General features: G+C 46.8%; 1 protein-coding gene across 5 annotated transcripts in view; it reads left to right on the forward strand.

Moving 5' to 3' along the window:
• ERG (ETS transcription factor ERG) overlaps positions 1-23,130 on the forward strand; it is a 104,944-nt gene extending 81,814 nt beyond the window's left edge. For 3 of the 5 annotated variants that reach the window (XM_034655608.1, XM_011236787.3, XM_019809573.2), the window contains exons 4-10: positions 3,506-3,709; positions 4,556-4,636; positions 6,560-6,631; positions 13,449-13,517; positions 14,185-14,241; positions 14,920-14,967; positions 21,897-23,130. In XM_034655608.1, coding sequence (XP_034511499.1) covers positions 3,506-3,709; positions 4,556-4,636; positions 6,560-6,631; positions 13,449-13,517; positions 14,185-14,241; positions 14,920-14,967; positions 21,897-22,417 — 1,052 coding nt within the window. In that variant the 3' untranslated portion in view covers positions 22,418-23,130. The remainder of the gene's footprint in view (positions 1-3,505; positions 3,710-4,555; positions 4,637-6,559; positions 6,632-13,448; positions 13,518-14,184; positions 14,242-14,919; positions 14,968-21,896) is intronic. The other 2 variants (XM_034655607.1, XM_034655609.1) reach the window with 2 other exon arrangements.
• The last annotated feature ends 3,983 nt before the right edge of the window (positions 23,131-27,113 follow it).

Raw genomic sequence — 27,113 nt, forward strand, 5'->3', positions numbered from 1 at the left:
CCATTTTAACATGAAGCCTGTGACTTTCGGGAAGACGTTTATATATCATTTTTAGAATATCTAGTTAAACCATTAAGAGAAGAAAATGCATTCCCAGAATGAACTGATTTCTAGGAAGTAGTTACCAGCCCCCCTCCCCAAATAGTCCTTCTAAGTTGTTAAAGGCAAAAACAAAATGAAACAAAATTACAAAGGGTTTGGCTAATACCTCGTGGTGGGATTTAAGAAAAATGACCTGGGGAGGGGCACCTGGGCGGCTCAGTCGTTAAGCTTCTGCCTTTGGCTCAGGGCTNGTGGTCCCGGCATTCTGGGATCGAGCCCCACATCAGGCTTCTCTGCTATGAGCCTGCTTCTTCCTCTCCCACTCCCCCTGCTTGTGTTCCCTCTCTCGCTGGCTGTCTCTCTCTCTGTCAAATAAATAAATAAAATATTTTAAAAAAAGAAAAAGAAAAATGACCTGGGGAGGATAGCAGACGGGACGATCTTCTGTCTAAGAGGCCATGACTTCCTCTACATAGAACAAGTGGCACGAGGGCTTGAATAGGGGATCATTAAATATGATCCGTGTCTGTATAATGATGAATTATGACAGGCCATGAGGAAAAGAAGAAAGAAGACCTTCTATAAAAACAGTATGGAGTCTTTTTTTTTTTAAGATTTATTTATTCATTTATTTGACAGAGAGGGAGACAGCCAGCGTGAGAGGGAACACAAGCAGGGAGAGTGGGAGAGGAAGAAGCAGGCTCCCAACTGAGGAGCCTGATGTGGGGCTCGATCCCAGACCGCCAGGATCACGCCCTGAGCCGAAGGCAGATGCTTCATGACTGAGCCACCCAGGTGCCCCAAAAAACAGTATGGAGTTTTGACCATTTTATCCCCCAAGGTCAAATTCTGACCCAATGGCAAAGAGCCACCTGAACTCAATCGTGGACAAGTTAACCTTCCATATACACACTCCATTTTAATGGCCTAACAAAGCGTTCCCGTGTGTTTGGATTACACAGGAATGTGCACACCTTCCTGTCAACACTGCCGTTTTAGGTTTTGTAGATGGCACAGGACCAGAGCTCTCCTTGGTTTTCACATTCTGTGCACTGATTGCCACTTGAGAGTGAGTGCCACAAAATTGGTGGAAATCCCATCCTAACCAGAAAAATTGAACATGTACGTGCCCTACGCTCCAGCAATTCCACATCTAGGTCTTCCCTTCAGGCCAGCACCTTCCCTTGCTTGCACGTGGATCATCTGAGGATCTGATGAAAACTCAGGCCTGGAGCGGCACCTGAGATTCTGTGTTTCAAAGTAGGTCCTGGGTGATGTTGATGCTGCAAGATCCCAGGACCCTACTTTGAGCAGTGAGGCCCTGGGGGTGATGGTCTGAACCTTGCCTGCACATAAGAATTACCTGGGGAGTTGTTAATAGTTCCGGTGCCTGAGCTGCCCTCCAGCAGAGTTAAGTAAGAATCTCCCTGGATGAGACCAGGCTCAGCGCTCCCCTCTCCTGGTGATTCCAGTGTGGAGCCAGGGCTGTGGACCAATGCAGATGCCTTCACATGTCCCTGGGGAGGTGGACACTCAGATGTTCACTGGTCAGTAGATTGGGTCTATGCATGTGATGGGGCCCAAGAGCTGCTTACCTGATTGAATACCGTTACATGGATTAACTTGGACACATCTTGAAAATACAGTGGTGGGTGCCAAAAGTGAATCAGATATCATTCATGTTAAGTTTAAAAACACAGGGGCGCCTAGGTGGCACAGCGTTTAAGCGTCTGCCTTCGGCTCAGGGCATGATCCCGGCGTTATGGGATCGAGCCCCACATNACCTAGGTGGCACAGCGTTTAAGCGTCTGCCTTCGGCTCAGGGCATGATCCCGGCGTTATGGGATCAAGCCCCACGTCAGGCTCCTCTGCTATGAGCCTGCTTCTTCCTCTCCCACTCCCCCTGCCTGTGTTCCCTCTCTCGCTGGCTGTCTCTATCTCTGTCAAATAAATAAATAAATAAAATCTTTTAAAAAAAAAGTTTAAAAACACAAACAGTATACATAGTTGATATGGTAACAGGACTCAGATATACATAGGGATGATGTGTTCATCAAGTTCAGAATGGTGGTTGTTTCTGGATTGTTCAGGAGCGGAAAGTGGGGGGGGTGGATTCCATTGGATTTGAAGTTATTTCTTTCAATTAGAAAAGATATGGGTGTGAAAGGGAGTGGGGATAGGAGACAGAAGGAGAAGGAGAAGGAAAAAAGAAGGAAAGGAGGAAGGCAGGGAGAGAAGAGGTGAGAACTCTGGTGGTGTGACTCTCTGGCTGTTTCTCACTGCTACTGCTATTTACTCTGGTAAACTTGAAATCTCTTCCAACGGCACACAACGTGTCCCACTCTTGAGTAAGCCTGAAACATCAGTAAGACCAAACAAGGTTCTAAAGCTATTAGCTATGAAGTGTTTGGAAAGGATGACTTATCCCTACACTGGATTCTCACTCGTTATGACCAGAGCATCTCGGCTTGCCCGACCTCTAAGGGCCTGTCTAGAGAACCAAGGTCAAGGCTCTCATTTTACATGTAAAACAGATACAGAAAGGAGAAGCAGTCTCCAGGGGTTGCAGCAAATTGAGAGATCCTGGGATTTGAACTCTGGGCTCCTGCGCCCTGCCTGGGTGTCTCCCATCTGCCAGTTTTGGGGGGCCCTAAATATCCCTCCACCTGGGGTGTCTGTGTGGGACAGTCTCAGCTGTACTTCCATCGGGGATTGCCTGCTCCGTCTCCCCAGGGCTGTGGCCTCAGGGATCCCACCCAGTCCCCACCCATAAGTGGCAGCAGAGCGTGATGACGTTGCCAGGATGATGTGGGGTGTGAAAGTCCCCCAGCCTGTCCCCTCCCCCTGCAGGTGCCAGGTAGGTAAAAGCAAGGAACTCATAGCTCTCTCATAGAAATACGAGCTCTTCGGAGGTGCTGGGGTTTTGGTTTACCTATACTTTATTTCCAGTTTTGTGGTCGTATTTTTCAGTATTTTGTACAAATACTTCTTTTGTGTGACAGTAATTAACATCTTCCTAATTTGTGTCTTGAACTTTTTATTTTCATCTAAAGATGCCTGTGGTTTAACGAGGAATGAAAGTTGACATTTTTTTTCATTTTTAAATTAATAAATAGAAGTCAAAATAAGTGAAAAAAATGAATAATTAAAAAAACCCACGCCCACATTAAACTTTAGATTTTCTGAGCAACCAGGGGGGCAATGGTATGAATAATCCTAGACTTCCAGAACAATTCACTTTAAAGGCCATGATCTCTGCGTGTAAGTCAGTTGGCGTTTTTTGTCTTTCCCCCAAGACACCTTTTGATGGGTCACCGAGCAGGGCTAGAGGCCCTTCTTCTGGCAGAGCAGGAAAAGGGGCCGCTCTGGAAAGTCGTGGCTGCCGGGGATCCCGTCTGGGAGGTGGCTGCACCCTGGAAATGTCTCTTTGGGAGTTGATCGATTGTGTTCCATCCCCTTCCAGATCCTACGCTGTGGAGTACGGACCACGTCCGGCAGTGGCTGGAGTGGGCAGTGAAAGAATATGGCCTTCCGGACGTCGATATCTTGCTGTTCCAGAACATCGACGGGAAGGAGCTGTGCAAGATGACCAAGGACGACTTCCAGAGGCTCACCCCGAGCTACAACGCTGACATCCTTCTCTCGCACCTGCACTACCTCAGAGAGAGTAAGATGGTCCCCGCTTGGGGCGGGGATCCCTGTCGGGCTGGTTCTGGCTAGCCTGGGCTGAGAGGGTTCACAACAGTCGGCGGAGAGCTTCTTCCTGCCCTCACCCGTCTTCTCATCCAGGGTCTGACAGAACCAACTGCTTACCAGGCCATGACGTAGGTGAACGTGGTGAGAAGCAGCCAGGGCTTTTCCCAGAAGCCAAAATTTCACGTTAGCCCTCATTTGCCTCCGCCAGGGTCACCTCCACCGAGAAGATCACATGGCAAAGGGAGCCAAAGCTTGATCTGGTCACACAGGACTGAGCCTCCATGGTGCCCCAAACTGAGACAGAAACAGATGGAAAGGCTCCTACCTGATGGGAATTATGGGGTTTATCCTCCCTAAGGCTAAACCAGGTCCCCTCCAGATCCCACGTGCACACAAAAGGAGGGAACTTTCCATCTGGGATCATGAGATGTGGCTTCACCTGACAGAATGGGAATGGCATATTGGCGACTGGGGGCATGAATTCACCGAGTTTGCTGCATGCTTTAATTTGTCAGACGTCAAGCATGGTTAGCAGGAGACGAAAGTAGCGCGGTAGCAGGCGGTGTGAACTCTGGTGTAAATGCTTTGCCTGGCATCCCGATCCCTTACTCCCTGAGTTAAATATGGGCCCACCTAGGGTTTAACACGCTAACAAGCAGCAGGGCCATGGAGAGATTTCCAAGCAGCCCAGGATACGAGGGCGGGAGTGGGGAGGTGTTTTTCTTCCTTCTTTCTCCTTTTTTTTTTCTTTTTTTAAAAGGAAGGTAATTCTCTCTCTTTTTTTTCATTTTGATGTTGCTTTTGTTTTGTTTTGTAGCTCCTCTTCCACATTTGACTTCAGATGATGTTGATAAAGCCTTACAAAACTCTCCACGGTTAATGCATGCTAGAAACACAGGTAATGCTGGCCCTGCCCCTTGCCCACAGGACAAACGCAGGGTCTTGCCCACAGGTTGCATGCTTTAAAGGTGGCACGCGGGATGGGCAGGGCATCAGGAAGGCAGAACGGAGAGGATGGTTGAGTTCCGCAGGCGCAGGACGCTCTTGTGGGAGGTACCAGAGCCTACAGGCAGGGGGCGCCCTTTGGTTTCCGAGCACTGCCTACTCCCTTTGACAATCAAAGGACTTCTTTTAACCCGGAGATGTGCAGAATTAGCCTTTAGCCCTAGCCTTAGCTCACGTTTGCTGGGTAATAATCTGCTGCTATTAGTCCCCAAATATGCGCTGTGCTGACTGTAGAAACTAAAAGCATGTTCGATACAAAGGGGCCCTTAGTATTCTCTTTTTTTTCCTTTTTATTATTTTTTTTTTCATTTTTTTTCTTAAAGGAATGTGTACGGGGACAAGCAGTTTTATTTTTCCCTTTTAGGAAACGTTTTAGGACATTTCACTTGTCTTGACTTTAATCTTCTTGCACAGACTTTGGACGTTTGCAAAAGGCAGTAGAAAGGAATGCCCATTTGTTACTTTTTGTGAGCTTTTGTTGAAAGGGAAGCTGTGTTATAATTTTGGAGGATATGAAATTAGTGGCTAACCCAATCCCTGCTATTCTATCTCTGACCACAGATTCTGCATTCTTTTTATGTATTGCCTGAGCCTAGTAGAGTTTAACCGGATGCTTCATCCCTGCTGACCTTCCCGCCTCCCCTCGTAGTAGACGCTGGCTTTCTGCAGACGAATGTGCTCCTGGCTGGCCTCCACTGTCTCCCTCCTGATAGAGACCATTATAGAAGCGTGGCCACAGGCTGCTCACCCCACTGTATCAGCCTGCGGGGACCCTCTGCCACCACCCAGGCTAGGGGAGAAACCTTCTGGCCAGGCATGGGTCACCCACTTATAAGCCGAGAAGCCAGTTCGCGGCCAGCCGCACATGGAAGCACAGCCGTGTTCCAACCATTTGGCAGTTTACTTTAGAATGTGTCATGTGAGCGAGTCCAGGTCTGAGTGTTACAATGAAATTCTGCTTAATCTCGGTCCTCAATATGCAGAACATGGTGCTTTTAAGGTAAAGTAAGAAAAAAAAAATGCTTTGTGTCAGTCATGTGCCTTTTCAGCGTAGGTCACACACAGCCTGTTAATGACCCTGTGGCCAGAAATAACAAATAACTTAGACAAAGTAATTTCCTTCTCTTAGGAAACACCTTTGAGCTATACACATTTTCTGATAATTTCACAGTTGTTTTTAAAAATGTATAACACTGAGGGAAAGTTTCAAGAAAGCTCTTGTTTTCCTTACTTTCGTGACTGTGGAACATTGAACAATCGAAGAAAAGGACGACCAATTCCAAATGGACCGAACTGCAGAAAGGGAAATTTTTTTCCTGCTAAGACAGGGGCGTCAATTGAGGGAGAGACGGGGCAACGTGCATTTGAAAAGAGATGTGGAATCCTATTTAATCAGATCCATATCGTCTTTGGCAGCATATTTGTAATCCTTTGGTACGACTTTCCAAGAGCTCTGTCAAATGTTTTATGGAATTTTATGCAATTTAGAAATGAAAATACGCACCATAGAATTTTTTTTTTTTAATAAAATGCGATTGCTGGCGGGGAGGGGGACACACAGATGGGCTTCAGCAAGATGCTATAACACAAGGCACTTTATCACCAGTGGGGCACAGGACAGCTTGCATCCACTTCCATAGTCAGAATCAGTTTCTGCCCCTTGTGCCTGTCCCTTCCTCCCCAAAGTCTGGAACGGCAGGCTCGAGGGGGGTGCCTCCCTCTGGTGTCACAGGGCAAAGTAGATTTGGCACTGCTGCTGAGACCAACAACCACAACGACAGACCTTCACATGTTTTGTCTTTCCTTTTGTCTGCAGGGGGTGCAGCTTTTATATTCCCAAATACTTCAGTATATCCTGAAACTACGCAAAGAATTACAACTAGGCCAGGTACGAAAACCCCCCTGCGTGATCTGTTTCTTGAGAGACATCCCAGGATGTCCCGTGAGATCCGTGACCTAAGTCACATGTGTCAGAGGGAGCGGATCCTGGGTCTCGAAGGGAGTCCTGAGCAGTCTCATTCTGCCTCTGTGGATTGGGAGCCTAGATTCGAGCAGCCCTTTTCAAAGATCACACTCAAGAGCCCTGAGTGCAGAATTCAAAGCAGACCAGCCCCTTAGCGAGCTGCTTTAAAAGACAGATGGGCAAAGATGGCCCCCACGTGCCTGGCAGTAAGGAATCCGTCTGCTTTCGAGGTAACGGAAGGACTTAACGTCCTCGGGGGAACACACGAAGCACAGGAATCCCCTTAGCGCAAGGGACAGATTTCCAGCATGTCACAAGGGACAGTCCTTCAGCAGAGGCATGTAATAGACACAATTGACATCAGACTCTTACTTCGTGCCTGTCCTGAGGGTTTCTCTGGGTAATTGGTTAATATCATCTATGAAAAAATAAATATTATCCAGGGCTTATTAGTGACAAGGACAATGTGACATTCTGGGAGGATGAGGACGAGCCAGACTTCAGAAAGCATTGTGCCTTCAGAAAGCTGGCCTCTTCATTCCACAGATGTCCAGGGAGTGCGTCCTGCGTGCCAGTCACGGAGGTACAACGGGAACCAGCTCGTAGGAGCACATACACGTTTCACCCAAAGTTCTCGATGTTTCAGTAGAGCCGCCTGGAGCCGGAGATAGACTCGCACACATACATATTTAACCTTAAGGGCTAACGTCATAGAGCCGGAGACAGACACGCACACATGACCTGGCTCTAACAGCCCAGACTGTAGGAGCGGGAAGGCTTGCAAATGTACCTCGCCTGAATGGAAGGAGGACGCTCTCCCGAGGAAGGGCCACAGGCCAATGGAGGATTAGATGTTTGCAGGTGGAGAAGGAGGGAGAGTACATGCATGGTGTAGACTTCTGTCCCCTCACTGGGTCCTGGAATGGTAACGGGGCAGCCTGCCAGCTCAGGACATGGCGATTCAGGGCAGCGGGCTGGACTTTCCATATCTGTTCGTGGATCTGAGGCTCATGTCTTCCTAGACCCAAGCTGTCACCCTTTGACCTCTGGCTCATGTTCAGACCACACAAGACTCATTTTGAATTCGTCTAGGGCGCTAAGCTTGGCATCGCTGTTTCTTTGCAGTGAGAAAGACTGGGGATCAGTGAGCTCAACAGCATGAGTGAAGAAGCTTCTCGGAGTTGCTCCCACCCAGACACTTCCCTGTTACCGCCTTAGTGCCTTCAGGCTGGCGATTACCCTCTTCTCTAACCTCGGAGGAAGGGTTTACTGCCCTGCTCCTGGGGAACATGGCGGAAAGGCTTAGCCAAGCAGCCAAAATCCTGTTAGAGACTTCCCAGGCCATTTAATTGGGGACAAGACCCAGGGTCTAGAGTGAACTAGACCTCGAAGAACCCCACCATTTACCTCTAATAAATGCATTCTTGGGAAAACCAACAGAAGTGTAGGAAAATCATAATGGTTTCATGAGCGCTTAAAAAGCATTTCCATCCATACTTAAAAAAATAAAAGCCATCTAAGACGTGCATCCAGGGCTTGCTTGCTTGCTTGCTTGCTTGCTTGCTTGTTTCTTTGAAGCTGCCTCATAGATGCCCCAGAATGAGTTGCAAAATCCAGGGACTCTGAGCTAGTGTTGGAGTTTTGTCAAAAGATCACAACCTTGGCCAAATCCATTGGTACAGCCCAATGGTGAGACCAGCTAGCTGGTTGCTTGTTGCCACATAGGACAGTGGATCCTGGAACAACTACTTTTTCATATTTTAGGATATAGTAGATTTGGAAAATATGGCCTCCCCCGTGTACAGAGAGGGAGAGGCTAGGAGGTGATGGCTGGGACACCCCTCTGTGCTTCGGCCACGGGGAGGACAGGTTGCAAAGTCAGATGCACCTCACAAAGCCCTGATAAGGCTCTTCCTTGGAGCCGTCATCTGGCAGAACTACCAGAAGCCCAGAAGTCCATATCTCCTTACCAGTGAAGTATATTGCTGAGATGCAGTTGGAATCAAAAATCCCTGTTTTGATGACTGCCATTATGAATGTCAAAGGAGATACACACATATTGGGAAATGAGCTATAAAGAATTTGAATCAGACCGCACAAGCCAGAACTATTTGCTGAAAGCCAGATTCAGGGGGTTGACCTTGGAGAAGAGAGTGACTTCTGTGCACAGGTGGAGGCAGGGATCGACCTTGAAGGAATGCACACATGGACGTTTCCCTCCTTTGTTCATGCCTCTCCCCTCTCTTCCCAGGCTTGCTCCTATTTCCTTTTTGTTCAAATGTGCCTGATTCAAAATGCACCCTCTTTCATGATCCTATTGTTGAGTTAGCATTTAGATCTGTCTCCCCCTACTCTTATGAACGTTAGCACACAGGCGTATCATTTTACATTCTGTTTTTCACGGTCATGATTTTAGGGTGTTTCATGCATTTTTTTGGGTTGTGTCAGTTAGAACTACCAGAAGCCCTTTCTCCATCTCTCTTGTTAGTGCCCTCCTTCCTTGCTGAACACATGCCTTTTGGAGCCATGGTCCTTTGAGGTCTCAGGTGACATAAAAGGGACAGGTCTGACTCATCGAAACTTGCATGCTGGTTTTGACCAGACCTAGTAATATGCCACCCTGACTGGCATCTTAGGGGCAGTTTATAGGAAAGCTCTGGTGTAGGCCAATGGGGGCCTTCTGAAATCCCGTCTCTCCTCCTCCATCAGCACACAATGCATGGATCATGACACACATCTAGAATGTTCTCTCAAAAGAGTCTGGAGGGTTGAGCCATCAAAAGCAGCCTTGACTTTGACTTTTCAGCTGATGCTCTTCAGGGGTTTCTCAGAATCTTAAACGATTCCTCCATTGGAGTTCACGACTTGGTGACGTTTGGCGTCACCAGGCGAGTGGCAAGGCAATGCAGTTAATGCACATTCTCCCCTATCAGGTGCTACGTAAAGCCTTTGTCCCTGCTCCTGGCTGAAAATGCACTCTTTGCTTTCCCCCTGTCTAGACTATCACCATAGCGATCTACAAAGCTAGGAGGCAAAGGAATGCAAGATGTTCCCAGATCTCCATATCTTTGATAGAGGACTCTAGAAGCCTGGAAAAAGGTCGAGGAAAACAAGGGAGAGTAATTTAATCGCATTAGGGTTGACTCCAAAACTTCTTTCCATTGAGTGGGGGTTTATCGGTTGGTCCTGGGCAATTGCTCTTGGTCTTTCTGTCTTCGCGTTAATGTCTAGGTTCGTTAAAAGCAGGCAAATCTCATTCTTCCCCCTCCCCCCCAGCCCAGCCACGGCCCTTCAGCTCTGCTTTGCAAATGTGGCATGGATCCTACAGAATGAGGATGAGCTCTCCTGTGGTCCAAGTTCTGGTCCATTAAAAAATGAAGTGGGTGGGTGGACATCATGAGGGCTAGAGGATGTTAGTCTTTAAGCTTGATGAAAGCAGAATACAAAACTTGGTGAGCTTAACCCTGCAGGAAGGAGAATAGAATACACACATTGTCTTGATTCACTGATGCCCAGGGAAGGGAGCTGGTGGGGGGAGTTTCATGCAAAAGCAGGAACTGATCCCAGGTCCCAAGAGATAAATCAAGGTGATGGAGTGGTGGGACCCACGCCAGTCAAACTCCCTATTTTCAGTTTCGTGCTTTTTGATCTGGATCATGGCATTAAACACACTTCTATGGTAACCTTAAGCTGCCCCTGAATGGCTTTTATAAATTTCGGTTTCTAAACACACAGCCTGTTACAGAAGAAATAGCAGACCCGATTCCAGAAAGCAGCCCTTCTCTGACACGGGACCTTCTGCCAAGTGTATGAATTAATTACCTCGAAGATCACAGTTCGAGAGAAATGGAGAGCGTGTTGAATTGAGTGCCAAAAATTAAATGTAAAATCTGTTCTTAGTAGAAGTTCTGTGTCCTACTGTTAGTAAGGGACACATAGCAAATGAGCACGGAGTCATAATTTCTCAAGCAGCCCAAGAGGAGTGCTGCCCAGGGCTAGCTCTGCTGTGGGGTGGTGTGGCTGGAGGGGGCCCCGTCCCAGTGTGGCTTCATTCAGTCTTGCCCAGTGTCCCCTCCCACAGCAGGGAGGCTCAGTGCCCACAGCGCGTGAGTGGTAGCTGATAAGGAAACATTGGACCAGAATTTCATGAACGAAAACAAAAGCCTACTTATCTTCCATGGCAATATGTTTATGAACATGTTAATCATCGTTCATATAAACATCTCAAATTCTTGGCTAAAAATCAGACTTGGTGTTGTTTAGGTCCTGACTTATTTTCAAGGGAGGACGGAACATGGTTATACATCCTAAGAAGGATTTATGAATAAAGGGTTTCAAAATATTTTTCTCTCAGTAGTTGGGTGTTTAATTTTTTCCACATTTCATGAGCAATACTTTTATGTTTCAAGTGGGAGTGGACCGGCCTGCTGACATTGGCTGTTCATTCTGTTAGCATTCTCCCTGGTAAAAGGACCCAAATCAGAGCTCTTTGCACGCTTTTATTCATTTGCACTGACGCGCTCAGATAGTAGCTCTGAGATCATTATCTGTAGGAACACGGATTCCTGGCTAGAAACAAGTACTGGAAATTGTCTAGAACAGGCTTGCTCAAACACGGTTCAGTGTGTTCCCAGGTCTTTTGGGATCTGGTCAAAATGCAGATTCCGATTCAGTAGCTCTGGACTGAGATTCTGCCTTTCTCACAAGCTCCCAGATGTTGCCAGTATTGCTGGCCTGCAGACCACACTTTGAGATCTAGAACATAGTTCGGTATTGTCTTCTTTTTCATTCGGTCAGCAGAAACCCCTTGTCGATGTGCCTGTCTGCTCCTGAGTGCGGCTGGTTGCTGTTACAGTAGCCTTGCAGTCCAGTTTCCCTTCTGAGACCATTCTCAAACTGAAACCCTGGCTGACCATTTTTTAAGACAAAATGCGACTGGATGAGGATCCGTGTGCAAAGGGCTCCCGGAGACTTAAGTTGAAACGCAGTTGTAAATTGATAATGGCTGCAGATTTAATTCCCATGTGCAACCCCAGCACCAGAAAAGTGAGACTCTGAGGAGCTGAGTGGGAAAAGGCTTATGGTCCAAACTGCAAAAATGCCAGCAGAGAAGGAGGGGCGAGCAATAGCAGAGTTTAAAAAGAAAAATTATCTTACTCAACCAAAGCTATAGAGGGTAGGATTTCATAGACCACACTGGTAGAGATGCTTGTAGCCAAACAGACCAAATAAATTAAGGCAACTCGGGGTTGAATTTCACGTTGCATTTCAGTGGTATTCTCTCCAGGATCCGAAACTAGGAAGAGACGCATCTTTAGCAACGTAGCCAAAATTTTTTAACCCACCAGACCACCAGTCCACAACAGGGTCAAATCATCTGTTTAAAGAGAGGCTTCAAACTCATTGTGTTGCCCTGCCCTTCAAGTGAGATTTTGTAGCGATTTCCAGGTGTCCTGAAGTATTTGGCTGTGGCTTTCATTTGGCTCAGAATGACACATGGCAACGAACTGAGTCCCCATCGATCCAAGAAGACATAGATTTGAAGTGGATCTGTAATGAGATTTTGGGTAGAAATCACTTAATGTATGCACAGTTAGTAAGAATATGCATGGTAATGTTCTGGAGTGTAGTTTTGAGAGAACCTTGAAATGACTTCGAGTCTTCATGATCATTAATAGAACGTGTGCTGAGAATGCAGTGGTATAGTTATATGTACATTGCGAAGTGCAATGAAGATTTGCGAGACAAATGATAACGCGTCGTAAATACAAAGAAATCATGGGCATATGCTTCAGCTCTTTTTGTAAAAAAATTATGTATTTATTTGAGAGAGAGAGCAAGAGAGAGAGAGTGCGAGCCAGGTGATGGGCAGATGGAGAAGCAGACTCCCCGCTGAGCAGGGAGCCCAATGCGGGGCTTGATCTCAGGACCCCGGGATCATGACCTGAGCTGAAGGCAGATGCTTAACTGACTGAGCCACCCAGATGCCCCTATGCTTCAGCTCTTATGCTCATCGTTAATATATTGTGTGGGCAATATTATTTCAGTCTCGTGATTGATTTCATGTAATTCTTTTAGAGAAATTCTAAATTCATTTAGAGAAAGAGAAAAAATAGATATTTACATAGAAAAGGAACTGGACACTTAAGACTAATTTAATATAAGTGGGTGAGATTATACAGAGGAAATGAGCCTTCACAGAGAGAGGCAGCTGGCCGATAAGAGGATAAGACGGCCATGCTCATTTCCAAGGAAGAAGAAGAGAAAGGAACATGAGTGTCATTTGGTGGATTTAGGGGCAGACCTTGCGCACAAATTGGTGGACTTATCAAATTTGTGAGCACTGTTCTGGATGGGTCATGAGGATAAGAAAAGGATGAATTTAGGTAAGTTGCAGGTAGAAGCAGGTCAAAGTAGATCGTGAGACTCTCTTAACATGGGCTTGGCCTGTGATTGTAGGAAGTTTCTTGGAAGACTCAGCAAGCTCTGTAAGAATCAGTCAGTGAGAGTTGTCAGATCAATGGGTGAAAATGTTAGATCAATAGAATAAACAAAATGATAATTTCTACGTAAAACCCAAATCTAATGGAATACAGGTTGGGTATTTCTTTGGATTACTGGATTTTCATCCACAATATTTATTCTGATAAACACAAAAATTACAACAATCACAAAAAACACAGAATATATCTATTATAAAATTACATTATTGATCTTTCAGTCGATTCATTTGTCTTTTCAGATTTACCTTACGACCCACCCAGGAGATCAGCCTGGACTAGTCACGGCCACCCCACCCCCCAGTCGAAAGGTACAGTGTTGGCCCTGCTGCTTGAATCTGCATTGTCGTGAGGCAGTACATAACCATGGATGGAAGACATAGCGATTTTGGCAGTGAATCTTTGCTTTTTCAAGGCATAAATTGTTAGTTCCATTGGCAACAAAGTGCAACTGATCTTTAAATGCAAGGATTCTTTCTCTGCTGGGGTTATACCTACTTCCATATTTCCATAACAAAAAGAAACAAATGATGTAATGTATTTCAACAAGGATGAAGGCCAATCTCATGAGAAGTCTGGGCACAGATTAAATACTGGGTGATTTCCTAATCTTGGCCATGTTTAAAAGTATCCATAGCTTTATTTTATTTTCCTGGTGATTTCCCTTTTTCCGTTTCATTTAGACTGTGATTCATTTTAATCTGTTTCTCAAATTCTTTTTTTTTAGTCTTGGAAATAGTCCTGTATAAACAATTTTTTTTAATAATTTAAAGTGCCCTCTCTTTTTGCTATAATGTCTACATTTGGTTTCATTAGAAAGGAGATTTTCATACCATTAAATGCTGCTTAGTATGAGAGTAAGACTACTATGTTAATAACTAAGATAATCAATGGAATGGTGATATAACAGCATCAAAGACTCGCTAATGGTCAAATAGAAGTTAGAGGTAACTCTGTCTTTTGTTTTTGGATTTTCAGCTGCTCAACCGTCTCCTTCTGCAGTGCCCAAAACCGAAGACCAGCGTCCTCAGCTAGGTATGTGTCAGGGGACGTCTTGCTGGCCATCAAAAGAGACCTAGATTTAGCAGCGTATTTCTAAAATGTGTCACTTCCTAAATGAAATTCATGTGACTTTGTCTTCTTTATCACGGCTCCATGTATAAAGTGTGGACCGAATCATCAGTCTATTCAATAGGGATAGCTTGAGATTTTGCTGAAACATTTCCGAAATCTATGCAGTAAATATGGAGAAAACACTCTGTTGCACGCAGCCCGCTCCTTTGGGACAGACGAGTCCTCATTTCGTCTTCAGGCCATGTGCAGCTTGCCAGCATTCTGCCAGGTCCAACGTGGAGCGCAGTGGAGGGTGGGTATTGCCAGTGTGCCGAGCAACACGGCCAGCATGGCACCGGGGCCAAGTGGGGATGTCACACGTTTGCCCAATTTATGTCCAGGGATGGAGAGAGCCAGGTGTCAGGAACCCCAAGCCATGTCTGTACATGGCTGCCAGCTAGAGGCCTTTAGCAAAAAACTTCTCTCAGCGTCCATGTGACATCTTATTCAATACGGGAATTGGTCCTAGGTGACTTGGGTGTGGGGGGACGTTAAACTCTGAAATCTGGAAACACAAGCGGGTCTGGGTTATGCGTGCAGCGACATCATACCAAGTCCTGACCAGGCCTTTGGGATTTGACTTCTTTTCTTTTGTTGTAGACCCTTATCAGATTCTTGGACCAACAAGTAGCCGCCTTGCAAACCCAGGTGAGATCATGCTGGTGATTTTGCTTGCGACAAAGTTACCCTTTCTGGCTGTGGCTATTTTGTAAGATGTACTTGTCTCGGTGAGAAATCCCTTCAATGGAACAAAGTTGAGTTTCGCGCTCATTGGATTATTTGCCTAAGTGGAAAAAAATGGATCATATTATGAATTAAGACTTTAGCTTCAGCCAAGAGCAGTATCAGCTCATCTAAGCTGGATCCGTTCCTGCGGGGGTTTCGACAACAGACGTTGATCGTCTCACAGTCTGGAGGCCAGAGGTCCAAAGTCGAAGTGTCAAGTGTCAGGCAGGGTTGGTTCCTTCTAAGGTCCGTGAAGGACGGATCTGTTCCAGACCTCTCTCCTTGGCTTGTAGATGGCTGCCTTCTCCCTGCGTATCTACCTGTCTTCTCTGTATGTGTGTGTCTGTGTCCAAATTTCCCTTTGTAAGGACACCAGTCATATTGGATTAGACCCTACCCTGATGTTACTTCCACTCGATCACCTCTGTAAAGACCCTGTTTCCAAAATGAGGTCACATTCTGGGATCCTGGAGGTTAGGGTTCCAACACAGGCATTTTGGGGGGATGCAGTTGAACCCATCACACAAGGCAATTAAGTAATATCTTGAAAAGGAGAACCTTACTTTACAGCCCTCAGGCTTCAGACCTAGGATCATCTTCGGTGAACGGTCTGTTTTCGAACTTAGAGGCTAGAAGAAAGTGCGGGCTCTTAACTGGTCCGCTTGTGACCCATACCTTGCCAAGGATCGTCACCTGTCATCACATTTCAGTGCCCAGCAAACTGTTTTATTTGTTTGTATTCAGATCAGAACCAGCTGTGCTGGCAAGAACCTGAGAAATTCACAGCATCTGCTGCATGTTCTCAACAGCACGTTCAAATGCCAAGATGACACAGGCATAGTGCAAGGACAAGCTGGAATGTATATTTCGTAAACACCGAGGCCAAAATCGGGTGGGAAACGGAAAAGTCCGGATTCGATCAGCGTGCATCCCCGCAAGGGAATCTATATTTTGAGAACATGAAATATCATCATTATTGAGTGTGGGCTGCTTTGACATTCAGTTTTCGGTAACGTTAACTAGTTCAGCCAATACCTTTTGGGCGTCTGAGCAGTTAGAAGGGACTGTTTTGTTTCCTACCCTACCCTGGAGACTGGACCAGGCGCTCGCTAATTATTTGTTGACTCAATGAATGCAGGGGATAAGGAGACACCGTCCTTGACCCTCAGGGACCTGACATTCTGGCAGAGAAATGAACACAGGTTGTTGCAACCCTGCCCACTGTCCACGGAGCCACAGGCTCTGTTCTCTTCAGGGAGCATCCAACGGGTGGCCAAGCTCCTGGGTCTCTGGTCCCCCTCATCCCTGTGCTCACTTACGAGTGCTCCATGGCTGTTCAAATAAAAATGATGGCCGTGTTTTGAGATGACTGTTATCAGTCGTGCTTCAGGAGGGCTGATCCGGCAGCAGTGTCCAGGAGAGATTAGAGCGAGGAAAGGAGTGGAAGCGGAAGCACTCGGGGACGTTGATGCGATCGTGTGAAATAACAGATCCCTCCCGCCCTGTGCAATGCCTGGGCGGGCGCTCCTGTGTCTGCGGCCGCCACCTGACAACCCCTCAGGTCATTATCTTCCTCCTACAGAAGAGGAATCAGAGGTCCAAAGACATTAGGTAACTTTCCCTGGGTCACACGGCCAAGAAGAAGGGAGGCTGGATTTGAGCCCTGACTCTGTCGCCAAAGTCCGCTTTTATTTTCTTGCCCTCGGCTACCCCTGAGTAAGCATGAGGGAGGAGGGTGGGCTTGCAGAATGGAGGCCAAGAGAATAGAAAGGAAGGATTTCCATTCAGTTCAACGACTGTTCAGGTGCTGGGAAAATGTCTCGGTCCGTGGCAGGTCAGCAGCTCCGCACTGGAGGGGAAGACTGCATTTTGTATAGCAAAGACCATCCTCCCTGGGCCTGGGGACGGTGCCAACATCCCCACTCAGGGCTGGAGGATAAAGATTTGTTTTACTCCGTTTCTAATGAATTAGGCCTTCTCTCCCTCTCTCCTTGGGCCTCACGTCAGTTGTGTTCATGTGGCCTTCTCCCCCCAGACCCAGAATGTCTTTTATCTTTCTGTGAATGAGCATGCCTCTTCCTGTTTGATTCAGTCTTCCCATTCTCGGGTAAATAAATCCTTCATCACTTAAAATTGCTGCCTTCGCTCTTTGTACAGGGCAAACTCTTCTTAATCATTTTAAATGGGAAGGTGACGTCATAGTGTATCCAGGCACAGGATCGTAACAGCATCTCAGTGTCTCTGTCCCAGATTCTCATTTGATGTGCATTTGATGGGCCGTATTTCTGCTGAGAGGTGTGTCCCTGCATAATTATGTCAGGGTCACATGTAAGCCATGCGGCAGCTTTATGTCCCATCAGAGTATTCGGCTGCACGTTTAATGCGGCTTCTCTAATGAACGGAAGTTGCCTTTCCGTGAAGGTGCTTCCTTGGGTTCTGTGCAGTGAGTGGCTCCTTTGACGCTAACTGGATACTCTCGAGTGGTGGGCATGAAACGTATCCAGCTTCACGTGCACCCAGAGTCCAGTGTTAGGGATGTTTTTGCCATTGGTTTGGAGTGGGAGTGTCCAGTCTTCCCCTGGGAACCTCCCAAGCTCCGGGCCCAGGGAAGGGACAACCTGGAGAGGAGTCAGGAGNATTTAATGTGGCTTCTCTAATGAACGGAAGTTGCCTTTCCATGAAGGTGCTTCCTTGGGTTCTGTGCAGTGAGTGGCTCCTTTGACGCTAACTGGATACTCTCGAGTGGTGGGCACGAAACGTATCCAGCTTCACGTGCACCCAGAGTCCAGTGTTAGGGATGTTTTTGCCATTGGTTTGGAGTGGGAGTGTCCAGTCTTCCCCTGGGAACCTCCCAAGCTCCGGGCCCAGGGAAGGGACAACCTGGAGAGGAGTCAGGAGTGTGGAGGGCGGTGCAGAAACCTGGGCCTGAAGGCAATGGTTTGTGCGGTGATTCAGCGTCCAGGCTTGGGGTCCAGGTTCCAACCCTTGCTGACGTTGGGCAGGATAAGTCACTCTACCTCTCTGGGCTCTAATTTCCTCACCTCTAGGATGGGCTGTCCCATGACTGGGGGGAGGATTAATAAAACATGTAAAGTGTTCAGGATGGTGCCCGGTGCACAGTAGGGTTTCAGTGGCCTTCAGCCAGCCCTGAAAACACTGTTCACAGTTCTTCACGGCTAATGGGGGTGGGGTGCACGGGATGGGGGGGGCACTTGGCTTCCTTTTGTCATCTTATAGCTCTAGGCGAGGTGTGTGCCTCTCTTTAAAATCTGATTTTCAGCTCAAACAAATCATGATTTTCAGCCCCAGCCTTCATGTACTGAGTTTATCCTCAGAGTGACCCAGCGAGATGGTACCATTACCATCACCCCCATTTTACAGATGGGGACACTGAGGCACGGAGAGCTGGGTGAGCTGCCCAAGGTCCACTGTGTGCCACCGCCAGGATTCAGCAGAGGCAGCGATGATTCCAAAGTGGTGTTTCTGGCCACCGTCCTGCCTTGCCCTCTATGGAGTCCTGTCTGAGCCCCTCGGAGCCTGGGGCAAAGCCTCCCCCTGGGGTGCTCCTGCTGCCTGGAGCTTAACACGGTGGAGGGGCCAGGCTGTGCACGCGGGTTCCTCTGCAGCATGCCCCGCTACGGTAGAAAGTGGCCCCAAAGGGCTGCCACCGTGGTGCTCGTTGGGCCTCTCTCTGCTCTGCCCCTCCGTCAGGTGGTGGCCGCTGTGCCCCACTCTGGGGACACCCCTCCTACTGGACCCACAGCTGCTGAGTCATTCCCAGTTCTGCTGTTCTCTGTGCCTTATAAACCTTTTAGATGTTTTGCCCTTCTCTGCTTAGTTGACCTTATTTGCTACTGTTACCTCTCTTTTCTTTTAATTGCATTAAGAGACCACTTTCCTTCTAAAAATTAAAGGATTGCCTTTCATTCATTCTATCTCAGGCTGCACCCTTCCCCCCTTTATCCCCCTGGGCTGTCCTCTTTGTTTTTCCCACCAGTCCTGGCTTTTGGTTAATGACCCTAGACAAAAGCCAGGCAAAAGTAGCCACTCCTTACTGATGTTTTAAGGCTCCTACCAAGACAGTGTGAGAAAACAGATAGGAAGGGTTTTCTGGAAGGAGGATGATGGACCAGGGGGAGGTAGTGGAGCTCCTGGAGGGGCACCAGGCCCCTTTTAGGCTTCCTAAACCTTAGGTACCCTTGTTTTGGACTCTCTGTGGCATGTTCTAAAATGCACCTTTATCCTGCAGTAAATATTCCTGTTTTGATAAATTGCTTTGAAATTTGTGGCCACAAGGAGCTCAGTTAACCTACTATTGGCTGAGTTCTCAGCAGCCGTGGTGTATCCCTGACAATTCTTGGACCAGGAGAAAACCTGCCATATACTGCGAATACAAAGGATGTTGTTATGGATATTAAATTTAGCAATGAATGAGCTTGATGTCATGTTGCATTTTGTAACATTTACTTAAACAGGAATTGACTTTGCATTTTTGCTTTTGTGCTCAGGTTTGAAAGCTGACGAATTTTGTTTATAGATCTCTGATTCCCACAGATCCTTGAAATGCTCAGAGGCCTGAGCCCTGTGTCGTAAAGGCTGCTGGGTAAAACATTCTAGTAAGAAATTGCTCATCTTTGAATTTCCAGCTATGAATTTAGGTCCCTGACTTTCTAGTTCTTCAGGAGCTGGAGAGATAGGAAACCTCTTTGTCCGCTCTTTCTCTCCCAGACATGTTTACAAAGGAAATGGGCAAGGAACAGATTCTTAAGAGCAATGTCACAGTTTGAATAAATACCAAGTATTTTTCTGGCTATTTAGGAAGGTCTGTGTATTTATGCAAAATCTGTGGAATTGATCTCTCTGTAGGAGGAGGTCGAGAGTGAATATTTATTTTCGGACAACTCTATGTGTTTATATTGAAGCATACATTGGAACGTTAAATAAAAAAATCCATGTTTTTCCCTACTCCCAGGTCCGATACGGAATTTTTTTCAAGTAGTAATCCTTTGGTTACAATACATATACTAAAACCATATGGCTTTCTCATACCATTCTTTGTATTTTTTTAAAAAATGCATATTAATGAGATGTTGGGGGCAACAGAACTTGATTGGGAACAGTTTGAATATGTGGTTCGGAAAAAGCATATGCTTCCATTGAGACGATTGACAAGCTGTTAATATATTTCAAATGTGTTGCGAGACTGAAAATGATAATTTTCCAGAACACATTCAGAGAAGACTGACCTTTCTCACGATGCTATTGTATGGATGAATTCACAAACATATCCATTTCCATGTAGCCAATGTGGAAACAAGGATTTATGAGCTGGGCAGTTTATATAGGGAGCTAGGGAGTGGGGAGGATTTAGGAAAAAAACAAATTTATAAATGATTTTTACATGACATCAGTTCCCCGAAGAATTGCCAGTTAAAGTTCCTTTAATCATTTTATCGCATCTATTGATATTTACTGATGGTGTAATAAAAAGTAATTTTTTCTGTATAAGCCCAAGGCAATGCTGTAGCTGGAGTTTGGGAGGAAAGACGTGCCTCTTATTTGCTTGCAAAGCTTCTCAAATCTGTTCAGCACATCTTAGCTTCTCCCCGTGCTCAATATTGCAGTCGATATTTGCATGTTTCTCTCCTGTGGGGAGCCGTCAGTCATCTTAAAGTAGTGGGACATGGTGGCTGGAATGATGTGCCTGGATTTTGCTCGGAATTTATTAAAACCGAAAATCCACATCCACGCGTCTCCAATGGGATAAAAAAAAATCCTGACCCTACACCCCCAGCTAAATGAGATCTCAGACAAAGCTGAAGTCTCCTTTGGTTCCCCAAAAAGGCTTGCAGCCACGCACCGTTCTTCTGGAAAGTCTTCTGAACACAATTGGCATCGTAATGCAGGGGCGACACGTGGATTTCCGTTACGATGCAGTTGCCTAAGTACTGGAAATAGGTGATCTGGTTTGAAAAAGAGCCAACTTTTTTCTAAACTTCCTCATTCTGAGTGGGTTAATTCTGTTCTAGGAAAAGTTTTGACAGAATTGCTTTCTGGGTGCCAGCAAAATGTTATGTTAGAAATAACGGTGTTTACTTCCATTCTCTATGTTTTTCCATAAACTTTTAGAAGTTCATTTCCTAAATCTGACTTTTATTATTTTACTTGACCTTGCCAATATAAATGGTATTAAGTCATTATTGCCATCAACATAATGGCACTTTCTGCTTCACAAAATAGGAAAAATAAACCCTTTCACCCCTGAAACACAAAGTGGGCTTGGCTGGTCTTCTAAGGAAGTCAAATGGATGGGACCAACCTAAACTTGGTCCCATAGGAATTCTTTGCATTCCATAAAGGACTTGGACCTGGGGATCGGCCTGATAGTCACCAAGGATCCTCGCCTCGGGGCAGGTTCCCTAGACACAGAGCTTGGGGTGAGGACATACTTGTGCAAGGGATCAATGAAACGTGTGTTTCTGGGAAAGAGGATGTGACGAAGCCGAAAAGGGTCGAGGTCAGGCTATGGGGGCTGGTGGCCTTAGCCGGCCTCTCGCCATGGTCTGATCCCACGAGTTGTTCTAGAATATGGACAGTATCACACAGTTGGCCCCTCCTTGGGGGTGGGGGAAGCAGCTTTTGTTCCAAGGGCAGTTTTCTGGAGAAGAGGGAGGGAGGCTGTGGGGTGAGAGCTGCAGCCAGCCCCAGCAGCTGAGGGATGGATGCACGGGCCGGGTTGAGGGCATTTGCATGGAACACCACGAGCACCCACTTCTGTCACTAAAGAAACAAGGCCTTCGGCTCAGAGCCTGTTCTCACTGGTGTCCCGTTTCCTTTTCCCACCCCTCTAGGGAGTGGACAGATTCAGCTTTGGCAGTTCCTCCTGGAGCTCCTGTCGGATAGCTCGAACTCCAACTGCATCACCTGGGAAGGCACCAATGGGGAATTCAAGATGACCGATCCCGATGAGGTCGCCCGGCGCTGGGGAGAGCGGAAAAGCAAGCCCAATATGAACTATGATAAACTCAGCCGCGCCCTCCGTTACTACTATGACAAAAATATCATGACCAAAGTTCACGGGAAGCGCTATGCCTACAAGTTTGACTTCCATGGGATTGCCCAGGCCCTGCAGCCCCACCCTCCAGAATCATCTCTGTACAAGTACCCCTCGGACCTCCCTTACATGGGCTCCTATCACGCCCACCCTCAGAAGATGAACTTTGTGGCCCCCCACCCTCCTGCCCTCCCCGTGACATCATCCAGTTTTTTCGCCGCCCCAAACCCCTACTGGAATTCGCCAACTGGAGGTATATACCCCAACACGAGGCTTCCGGCCAGCCATATGCCCTCTCATCTGGGCACTTACTACTAGAGCCGGGAGGGGGGCCTTTCCCAACAGCACACAATCACCAAGAAATTGCCACAAACTCTATTGGAGAACGTGAATCAAAAGTGCCTCACGAGGAATGCAGTAGCCTGACTGGCTGGGGGAGGAAGCCGGGGAGAGATCCAAAGACTCTTGGTGGGAGGGAATTGCTCAAGTATTACTGCAGGAAGAAGACGATGCTACAGTGTAATGTATATGGACCTACCATGTGTGGACCAACCTTGTAAAAGACATTGTAAGTAGAAGCATGACGTCACAAGGACAAAGTGCCAAAGAAAGTGTTCTTAAGAAGTGTACAAACGTCTGAGGAGAGTGTGGGGTCCTGCTAATGCCAAGGGGGGGATGAGCGTAAAGCGACAGTGGTAACGCAGTCTTGACTAACATACCATTGAAATGTCATTTTAAGGAAAACTACCTGTATTTAAAAATAGAAACATATCAAACATAAGAAAAAGAGAAAGAAAAGAGAGAGACTGTGGCCCATGGGCCAATGGCCACGTGGAACTCAGCGGGACTTGCTGATTTGGGTGAAATCAGATTCTTTCCATTGGGTGGAGAGCCACCAGCTCTCGCCAACTGTGAAGACGACCCAAGGCTGCCAACCGACTCCTTGACAGTATTGTGGGGACTGTGAGCCCGGCGGGGCTGAGAACGTGTGTGCGGACAGTGAGCGTATGGGTGTAGACGGAGGGCTGGAGTAGGTANAGAGTAGGTAGCACAGGAGTAGGAGGCCACAGGGCTGGGAGAGACACCTGACGAGCAGTAGAGACGGGACTTAGGACAGTACGGAGACTTGGAGGAACGAGTGGAGGAGACTTGCGGGTTAATCGGTTAGTGTTCTACCGAAGGCAGTTACGAGGAAGAAGACCGTGTGGCGGAGGAAGAGGAAGGTGGTAGAATTCCGAAACAAAAATATGCATCTCTCTTTTTTTGTTTGTTTGTTTGTTTGTCAAAAGAAAATTTTAACTGGAATTGTCTGATATTTAAAAGAAACATTGGGGACCTCATCATGAGCTGGGGGCTGCGGTCCCCGCAGGGTCAGGTAAGAGGTCGCCTGATCAGCTGCCGCCATCCGATACCACCTGGGCATTTGGGTTAGGCAGAGGCTCCGTGTCCCTTTTGAGTCGCGAACGCTGTGCGTTTGTCAGAATGAAGTATACAAGTCCATTTTTGGTTTTTTTTTCCTTTTTATATAATAATTATATAACTTATGCATTTATACACTACGAGTTGATCTCGGCCAGCCAAAGATACACGACAAAAGAGACAATCAATGATAGAATGTGGCCTTGAATTTTAACTCTGTATGCTTAATGTTTACAATATGAAGTTATTAGTTCTTAGAATGCAGAATGTATGTAATAAACAAGCTTGGCCTAGCATGGCAAATCAGATTTACACAGGAGTCTGCATTTGCACTTTTTTTTTTTTTTTAAGCGACCAAAGTTGCCTAACAGGAGCGTGTGCTGAACTTTTGGGTTTTGTGTTAGAATTTTGTTTTGTCCAGGAACCCGTGCAAGTGAGAGCCAAGCAAATAGGGTGTTTGGCTCCCAAACGGCACTGGCCTCTCCAGGCCCTTCTTGCTCACTTTCTCTGATTCCTACCCTCTTCTGGAGCAGAAGGACCAAAGGTTTCATGTGGGAACCTCCATATTTGTGCCCAGAACGGAAAGAGGCCTCTGAAGCTGAGGTTGTGACAAATTCCCCATAAGCGTCTGGTCACAAAATCACCTTTAATTCCCGCTGTCATCATAATATATTTGCTGAACGGTGAACAAGCCAAGGCTCTTAATGCAAACTGAATTCTTGTGGGTGAATAAAGCGTCACGGAGAGCCACAATTTCTCCCTCTAAAGAAACAAGGGACAGCTTCTAAATTTGCCATGTGGCTTCCCTTTCAGAGGACCTCGCCAGCTCTTCCCGCACCGGGATGACCTGGGTGTCTTGGTTTGGGATTCACCGGCCCTGAGCCTGGCACGTCACCAGACGCTGTGTCTATGATCTCAAGTCGATTTCCCTTGACATCTTTTCTCTTCCGTGTGTCACAGATGCCTCCAACCTTGGCCAAGGTGAAGGCAGTTTGAGTGTTGGGATACAAAGCCAGTGAGAGACAGCGACACTGAACAACTTCTTAGCCTGAGTCAGTTTCTGAATTGGCCCATTTCATAGCTGTTTGGGGGCTTGTTCTGCACTTTGTAATCCTTTTGCTATGATTAAATCAAGTTGCCAAACCTCTGTGCTATGGATACTTCGGCAGTGGTCTTGGAAGTCAGTAAGATCCGATTACTAAAGCTTTAGACACTCTGCGTTACTTGGATTAAAAGAAGTCCAACCATCAATCATTTTGCAACAGCTTGGGAAGGGTCCATAAAGTGCCTGTATCTCCTTCGGGAGAAAAAAATAAAATAAAAGCATAAAAGCTGGCAGCTGCGGTGACCCAAACCTTTCTAATGGAAAAGATCAGTCATCTTTATTTTGGAATGCAAAGTCAAGGACACCTACATTCTGCACAGAAATACAAGTTTACTGGGATAATCACTCAATTCCACTCCTCCAAGATGATATCATGAGCAAAATAATAAAAATAAGTCCTGATTATCACATTCAATTTTAGCAGATGTTTTCAATTAGTTCTCCAACACGCCCCTCCCCAACCCAGATTATTAGCAAGCTTTATGACAAGCGTGAGCCACTGGGATGATTCCCGATAACATGATAATGCTGTGTTCGCCCAAATAACTAATGCTTAAGTTACATCTCAAAATAACATTAGCTCTCTGCTCCTGTCTTAATCTAACTTGAGCGTGCTTCACTTCATATTCGTAACTGAATATGAACCTTATTTCTTTCTGCTTCTCCAATCTCTTGGTTTGCCCTGTTGTACACTCCCTGTCCCTGCGTAGTATCACTTCTCCTGGGGAGAGATCTGTCCCCTCTTGTCTTCAGTGGTCTTTGGGGCTTTGTCATTAGTGGAATCCCTGCCATAGCCTTGTGGGCACTTGGTGGCATCCTNGGGAGAGATCTGTCCCCTCTTGTCTTCAGTGGTCTTTGGGGCTTTGTCATTAGTGGAATCCCTGCCATAGCCTTGTGGGCACTTGGTGGCATCCTTGTTCTTCCCACATCTCAGGCAAGGCTTTGTTTTTGCTCCCAGTCTGATGCCTTTGCCAAGTCTTGGAAGGTCCAATAAGTCTGTAAGGACCGATGCATTCAGAGGAGTCCCTACCCCTCCCAAGCACCTGTCTGTGTCACTGCAGCACCTGTCACCTGGGAACAAGGGCCCAGAGGGGCCTTGCCTTGGAATGGGGGGCGCAGGAAGGACTCCTGACTCTCTGGCACTGGAGCTGATGGCAAAGAGGGAAAACACAGATGTCCTCAGGCCCCCAAATGGACCTTTACCTGTGGACCCAACATGGCTTTTTTTAAAGCCTGGTTTAATTGGTGTCTCATCACTCCACCTTAATACAAGCTCTGGGATGGCTAATTGGAGAAGAAAAGACACTTCGGGCTCCTCAAAATTATAGCAATTTCTGTTCCTTCTCTTTATCTTAACCTTGGTTTTAGAAATGTGTTAAAATGTTTTTATATCCAATGAGAAAAAGGTTGGCTACAGAAGTCAAATATTAAACTAGAACATCTTTATTTATCATAGAGCTGTGGTTCTCAAAGTGAGGTCCCAGGGTCAGCAGCATCGACCTCATTTGGGAACTTGTTAGATGTGAGGATTCCCAGGCGCCGGCCCAGACCTACTGAATCAGAAACTCTGTGGGTGGGGCCCCGCCACGGATTCTGACAAGCCCTTCAGGTGATTCTGATGCATGCTGCGGTCTGAGAACCACTGCCACCGAGGGAAAGAGAATCTGTGTCTCCACTAGCGACGTTCAGTGGGAAATCTCAGTCCTGTACAGGTTTTCTTGTGGCCATGTGAAAATCCACCACTGGGGAAGCCAGTTGTCTCTGGACGTGTCCTCCTGAGTTACGGGCCCTCTGAGCAGCTCTCCTCCCTACTGTTAACTCATCCCTATGGGTATTAGTTACCTATTGCCCAGGAACCCATGACCATGAACCCAGCAGTTAGAAGCAATGCACATCTATTATCTCATACCTTCTGTGAGTCAGGGGTCTGGGCATAAGGTAACTGGATCCTTGGCTCAGGGTCTCACCAGACTGAAAACAAGGAGTCAGATAGGATGGTGATCTCATCTGAGGCTTGGGTCTTTTCCCTAGCTCACTGGTTTGGCGGAACTCAGGTCCTTGCAAATAATTGGACTGAGGTCTCACTTCCTTACTGGCTGTCACTCTCAACTCTTCAAGACCACTTAGAGTCCTCGCCACACGGCCCTCTCCACAGCAAGGCAGTTGCTTCTTCAAGGCCAGCAGGAGACTCTCTTTCATGCTGAATCTCTTGGACATTTTTTAAAGGCTCGCCTGATTAGGCCAGGCCCACACAGAATAACCTCCTTTCTAAAATCAACCCAAACTTCCCTCATTCAAGGCTTTAATTATATCTGAAACAGTCCTTTTGTCATAGAATATAACCTAATCGTGGGAGTGACAACCCATCCTAGTCACAGGTCCTGCTCACACTCCAGTAGAGAGAGTTAGGGAAGCCATGCATACCAGGGGGTGGGAATCTTGGGGGCCAAATTCGAATTCTGCCCTCACACCATGGATATATGCCCTGTC

Source organism: Ailuropoda melanoleuca, chromosome 1 (genome assembly GCF_002007445.2).
Source record: "Ailuropoda melanoleuca isolate Jingjing chromosome 1, ASM200744v2, whole genome shotgun sequence".
Taxonomy (NCBI): domain Eukaryota; kingdom Metazoa; phylum Chordata; class Mammalia; order Carnivora; family Ursidae; genus Ailuropoda; species Ailuropoda melanoleuca.